This window comes from Arachis ipaensis, chromosome B01, assembly GCF_000816755.2.
Source record: "Arachis ipaensis cultivar K30076 chromosome B01, Araip1.1, whole genome shotgun sequence".
NCBI lineage: Eukaryota > Viridiplantae > Streptophyta > Magnoliopsida > Fabales > Fabaceae > Arachis > Arachis ipaensis.
The window spans coordinates 4,954,043-4,960,899 of NC_029785.2; the positions used below are offsets into that span (position 1 = coordinate 4,954,043).

At 34.7% G+C, this 6,857-nt stretch overlaps 1 protein-coding gene across 1 annotated transcript; it reads right to left on the bottom strand.

The window, feature by feature from the left end:
• On the bottom strand, positions 863–5,370 carry LOC107606590 (O-glucosyltransferase rumi homolog). Its single transcript, XM_016308657.2, has 6 exons — positions 5,037–5,370; positions 4,143–4,726; positions 2,904–3,093; positions 2,722–2,786; positions 2,115–2,325; positions 863–1,471 (listed from the first exon to the last, which is right to left on the bottom strand). Exons 1-6 carry the CDS (start codon positions 5,145–5,147, stop codon positions 1,220–1,222), a joined length of 1,413 nt encoding a protein of 470 aa, XP_016164143.1. The 5' UTR covers positions 5,148–5,370; the 3' UTR covers positions 863–1,219.

The window sequence follows — 6,857 nt, forward strand, 5'->3', positions numbered from 1 at the left end:
GAAAGTTGAACTAGAATATATGGTTGTAATAATCTTCCATTACTTCATTGCTCTGTTCTAAACTATATGAGATAAAAAGAAAATAATCTCCTACATAATTTGTTTCCTGCAAAGTGAAAAAGAGTAAAATTCTTCAAGAACCTTAATTCAACCCCTTTTCAAAGTCTAAGAAACCATAAAAATATTTAAGCCACTTAAAAACAACTATCACTTATATTAGATTTCCATGATTAAATTTGGACATTTTATGTCCTCCTATGAATAAAAGCTACCTATTTATATTGTGTAGAAAATAAAACAGGAACTCATGAAAACTGTCCACAGAATTTACACCCTCCCCGACCAAACATCATTTAGATAGTTCTTGCTTTTGCCTTAATAAATAGTAGTATTTTCCCACTCGTCTAGTAAAGGCAGTTCTGTCTTTTTTTTTTCTTTTTGGTCATAAGTAATGGTGACATTCTTCTCATCGAGAGCTGGGATTGTTGATTGCCACAATAAAAATACGAGAGGAGTAGATCCTCTGAATTTTTTCTTCAATTGATTGATAAAGTGTGACTTTTTACCATTCAATATCTTCTTTTATATATTTTCTCTTAGTTCCACTTAAAAGTATAAAACAAAATCACACTTTACCAAACACTATGCCCGTCGAAGAAAAAGTAAATACAATAAACTCATGTTATTGACGAACTTCCTATCCTTAAAACTTGGAAGACTATAATCGTATTCCGTTATGATGAAAAAGACACATTCACCAAACATTGACTATAAATTATTTCGATCTTATTGTCACTTCCATACATAATTTTTTTTTTCCCTATAAAATTTAAGATGAATATATTAACCAACCATATAAGAATATCATTAAAAAGAAGTCACATTATAAAATAAAGAATGACCATATCCACTCTCCATGGGAAAAAGTAAGATGACCGGAAAATAAAATGAAATAATAAGAATTCCCGTGATTTTTTTTTCCTCTCAAATGAATCATATAATCCAAATATGCAATGACCTATTACAAAAGCTTAAGTCATGCAAATGATGAACTACTATAAGGCACTATAAATTTACATGATATACTTACTTTTCTTTTGATACCAGCAATATCACTAACCGTGGTATATAGCTAATTCAATGTAACTTCTTGTAACTGGATGTTCCATACTTTTGTGTGGTATTTTTTGGCAGAAAACAACGTGACTGAGATTACTCTCTAGGCAGGTTTGAGAGTGCATGGAAGGCTTTGTGAAGCAAACGTACTTGATCTATTAAGGAATCCCCTCTGCTTCTCATCTGCGAAGCAAAGCACAGAATCCACACAAACTTCCAAGGAAGAAGATGGGGGAGTAGGCTTGAACTGCAGAAGTTTCGAGTATTCCGAAAGAAGGTGAAACATGTAGTCATAAATTCGATCCATATTCAAGCTTTCCATGAAATCCTGCCCTCTTCTCCCGATAGCCTCAGCCTATAGCAACACAAAAAAGCAACTGTATCAATAATCAAATTCATTGGTGTGCTGTTACAGATCTTGGCAACAAATAAAGTTCCTTAATCAAAGTAGCAGACAAGTTATGGGACTGGCAGACACATAGCTGAAGTACAGTACCAGATGTGCAACTCATCATTCCCATGCTATGGCATCATACAGTAACTGCCTCTGCTAATATTATGTTATAGCGTTGGCTCACTAAAGTTTTGTGGACAAAAACCATTCCTAATCATGTTGCGCCTTGTATATTGAGAAAAAATTAACATTGATTTGAAGCAGTTAAATTGAAGATTCGGGTCAGCATGGTTCACAACCATATCGAGCAATGTCCAACTACAGAAACTTGATAAGTTCAAGCATTTTTTGTACAACAACAAAGCCTTATCCCAGTGGGAAACATTTTCTGTAGTTTTAAAAAAAAAATCACTAATGTCTTATTTAATGATTTGTTAGACTCAAGGGTAACTTAAGAGTTTTAACTATGCTATGCCCATTTTTATTTTTTTGTAATAAATAATATCAAGAATGTATAGCACAATATCAGTCCTCATGGAGCTATATATATATAAGCATGGATTAAACTAAAGGCCAGGAAATGCAAGAATGAGTAAAGATATACCTCATCTGGATGTTCATTTCCCCAATCTACTGCTTGCTTTATAGATGGACATAGATCTTGAGGATCAACAAGCCAGTAGTTATGTTTTGGAATAAGGCCACGACTGAAAAAATCTTCATACTGGGGTGATATAATTAGTGTAACACAACCACATGAGAGGATATATTTCAGACTTACTGACCATGCATACCCTTCAGCATATATCTTATACCTACAAGAAGAGGAAGAGAGAAAAGGGTGATCATCAGCACCAAGATAATATCCCAATATAAAAATAAATAAAATAAAATAAATCAGATATTTGAAATGGAACTTACTTTTCCAACTAGTGTCCTAAGAGCAACATTTTTAAGTATCCAATGCATTAAAAGAAACTGTCAGGTAAAACAAAAGTCTATATATTGATCCCCTTAACTCCTAAATACATGCATTCTTTAAAGAAGAAATCAAAAGGGCTTTTTTATGATTTGCACCAATAATGGCTCAAAATAATTCATTCATATTTTTTATATAATATGACCCATCTAATGAGATTGTGCAGCTCCTTGCGAAACTGGCATTCCAAGTTATGCTCAAACATGAAGAAATAACAAATAAGTGTACTCACCGGTGGTTACACTGCTTTGAAAGTTTTGACTCCTTAAAGCCACGTCTTGCAGCTTCTCCCCAATCCTACAATGCATATCAAAATACACATCAGACAACTAAAATTTAGTAATAACTAATAACAATAAATTGATATTGCAAAGTATGATTAAAGAGCAAATTATTCAATTAATGTAACCTAACCTGACGCATGATTGTTGCTCCCCACTTACTTGAATCATTACAGTTCAGTAACTCAGTACGAATAGGGGATGCAACATCTGGATTTCCTCTCCAGTATGCCTGCGGAATCTTGTTCCTCCAACTTACTTTTTTAGAACCTACCTTGATATCTGCAAACTGCTCCTGCCAAGGTAAAATGTCTATCTCTGACCTGAGCAACAAATGTTTAACATAAGTTCTCGTTGCATCAAACATATACACCAAAATTAACAAACACCATGCAATTCTTGGTAAATCATAAAACATCAACATAGGTCATTTACATTAGTTCCTAGAATCCTGTCCTTTCTTTTCCCCACTTATCCTGTTATCCACACCCTTTATGACAGATAGCAAGCTGAATTTGAAAGAAAGTACAGGAACAAACACATCTATCACAAGTTCACAACAGCAAAAGGCAGCACAAGAGCCATAAGTAGCATAAGATAACTTAATCTTGAAATCAATTCTACCTCAAGCCACTTTAACACTTCAACTTACATTCACCTTCCTTAAACCAAATCATATACCTCCAATATTATCTTTTATATCCACTATAAAAGTGATGTACATAAACACATAGAGTGCTGAATGGGTAAGAATTGTTTATTACGAAGGATTTGCATTTGCATTTTCTGATAGATCTACCTAGCAGTTTGTACTACACAGCAACCTTTCTACCAGTGAGCTTATCAATAAAATGAGAATGAACACTCCCAAGTCCCAAATCAGTTAAACGCATTGTGTAAGCTCAACTAAATGGTGTAAGGCTGAACATCTCTTCGCTTTCTCATATTACGAAGTCTTATTCTACTATCCAAATATTATACAATACAAGGAATGACATTCACAAAGTGTGTTTGATGTGCTTATGTCATTTCTGTTGCTCTTAAAATTATCATGCATGGAAAAGTAACATATCTCAAACAACAAACAGCTGAACAAAAAAAAGTTTAAAATTTATCAAACCACACAAAAAAGCACCAACTTGCATGCACACATACACAACAAAATCCAAAAGCAAAAAGTCAAAACGAAATAAATTCCAAAGTAGGCACAATATACACCACACATCATTCATTAGACATTACCTTAAAGATGTAATAAATATCTCACACACTTACCCATTCATAAAGTTTACATTTTTTTTTCTTTCTCATTAGTAAAATTCAAACAAATATGGAATTTTGGCACAAACCCAAGAGGGGGAAAAAAACTTACCATCCCCAAAAAGACCAATCAGGGAAAGGAATATCAAGGTGCTCCTTTGTTGTGCAATACCGAAATAGTGGCAAAGGAAAATTCTGGTGCTCAGCCTTGAGAATCGTAGGCTTATCCATGCAATCAAACATCAAATCCACATCAGGCACCAACCCGGGGTACCTTTTCAGAAGCTGCAATATTCCCCAAATCGTGAACATTGCCCTACTCTGAACACAAGCATAGTACCAATCCACGTATAATTTCCCACCCACAATCACAACCCGAAAAGCTGCGAGCTTCTGAGCTTCCGCCACGTGTCTTTCTGAGATCCCCGTCTTCTTCCACGGCTCAAGGTCCCGCCGGATCGCGCTGAAGAAGTCAGGGCACTTCGGGGAGGAGGAAGCACCGTTAGCCGCCTCGAAACGGCGTCGTTCGTGGGTGGAAGAGGAGTAGCGGCACGTGAGGTAGGAGCATTGAATGATTCTGTACGCGCGGCTCTGGCGCGTCTCTTCTGGAAACGACTTCATAGGGAACACGTGCCATGGAGTCGGTTCTAGGTTGTGACCCGCGACGGTTCCGGTTCTCGAAACGACGTCGTCAACCTGCTCGACGAAATTCCCCACATAAACAAAACCGGTCAATTAAACACTCCGAAACTTCAAAAGCAAAAAAATTACTGTTATATCCGAGATCTATTATATTTCAATGCAACCCCTGAAGAAGTTTAAACAGTGATTAGGGTTATATGACGAACAATTAGAACAACTTTGATGCATTTATGAATTGCACCTTTTCTTCAGAAAATGATTTAAGATTCAAAATGTAAAGTAATTAAAGAGAATGTGATGTGAAAATTAGAAAAAAGAAAGAATGAGATAATTGAGGTGAAATTGAGAGGGAAAGGTAAGGGACCTTATAGAGGAGGAGGAGTGCGGTGAGGGAGAAGAGAGCGAGACCAATTATTGAAGGGAAGACGTAAGAAGGTGAACGAGGTGTTTGTTTCTTGATTGAGAAAAGTACCATAGTGGATCAGGGAAGAAAATATGGAGAAAATGAAAAAGAATGGAAGAAGAAGGAGAAGAGACTGAAGAAGAAGAAGAAGAAGAAGAAGAAGAAGAAAAAGGTGGTGGTGAAAATGGAGTGTGTCTTTTATTCATAGTGATGTTTGTCTTTTGGGTGTTGGGGGTGAAAAGGGGGGGTTGGTTCCTATTTTTTGGAAAGGAAGAGAGAGAAGATTGTGTTGCGTTGTGTTGTGTGATGTGAATGTGAGTGTGTTTTATGTTTAGTGGGCAAGTGGCCCCACCAATTGCACGAGCAATAATACCAAGTCCCAATCCAAGACACGTGGTTAAAGGTTTCCATCACGTCCCAAGTAAAAAAAATAGAAATGTCACATGTTTAATTAAAGAGAAGATTTATTAAATTTATAAATTAAAAAAAATTTTATTAAAAATATAAAAAATTTAAATTTTTAATATATTTATTTTACATTTATTAAATAAAAATATTTAAAATTTTTCATTAATAGTAAACTTATCATATGTTGTAAGAATACACATGTTAACTAAATCTTATATCAAAATTGTTGTCTCCAACGATCTCTTTAATTCTTGCAACTCCAAACTAGGATTACTAGAAATGTATAATCCTAGTTTGAGGGGATGCTAGGTAACAGATTATTTTAAAATGCATATTAATTAAATCTTTAAAGAACTAGTTGATACCTATTATCATCGTGAGAAAATTTTCGTATACAAACATTTTTTTATACAAGCCTTTATAAGTCATTTATATTAACGTGTTTCGAACCGTTATTGCACGTTTTTCATCTTCTTCCTCCTCATCTTCTGCACCTTCTTCTTCTTCTTGCAGCACCTTCTTCTTCCTCTTCCTCTTCCTCTTCTTCTTCTTCTTTTCTTTCGTTTCTTGCCTTCTTTTTCTCCTTCTTCATTTACGTGCTTTTCTCTCTATTTTCTTTCTTTGTTATTCTCGATTTCATTATTTTTTGACATTAAACTCTGAAATCATTTTTGAAGAAGAAGAAGAAGCAGATGAGGAGGAGAAAGAGAAAGAGTTCTGAATTATGCATAAGGTGTAATTCAACGAATTTTGGGTGTATTTCTTAAATCCTTTGGGTGTATTTTCGTAATCCTTTGGGTGTATTTCTGTAATCCTTTGGGTGTATTTCTATAATCGTTTGGGTGAATTCCTGTAACCATTTGGGTGTATTTCTGTAATCCTTTGGGTGTATTTTTGTAATCGTTTGGGTATATTTCTGTAATTGTTTGGGTGTATTTCTGAAGTTCCATTATCTTCAAATGATTTCAAAGCTTGATTTCGGAAATCATGAAAATCGAAAAAAAACGAAGTAAGAATACCAATGATAAACGCAGGTAAAACAACGAATGAAAAGGCAAAGAGAAAACGCACGAAGGAGGTCGAACAAATTTGGCAAATCGTTTTCATGAAGGAAGAAGAAGAAGAGTCGTTCATAATACATGGTGAGTGTAGCGCTTTGAAAACAAGAAGCAGTTGAATAACGCATTAAAAGGCCCATATATGTAGCAACTTGTAAGTCAAAAAGACTTGTATGTGGATAAAATTACTAATTTAAAAAATTCTTTTATTATTAACAATCTTAGTTTATGTCTCCACATACTCATTTAAGAGGTTGTGGGTTCGAATCTCCTATCTTTAGTAAAAAAAAAATCTTAATTTATGTCTTTTAATTAA

Coding starts and splice junctions, on each gene's coding strand:
- LOC107606590 (XM_016308657.2), bottom strand. CDS start 5,147: ATGGTACTTTTCTCAATCAAGAAACAAACACCTCGTTCACCTTCTTAC. Junction 2,787..2,903: donor GAGCAACAATCATGCGTCAG/GTTAGGTTACAT, acceptor TATGCATTGTAG/GATTGGGGAGAAGCTGCAAG. Junction 2,326..2,721: donor TCAAAGCAGTGTAACCACCG/GTGAGTACACTT, acceptor CTCTTCTTGTAG/GTATAAGATATATGCTGAAG.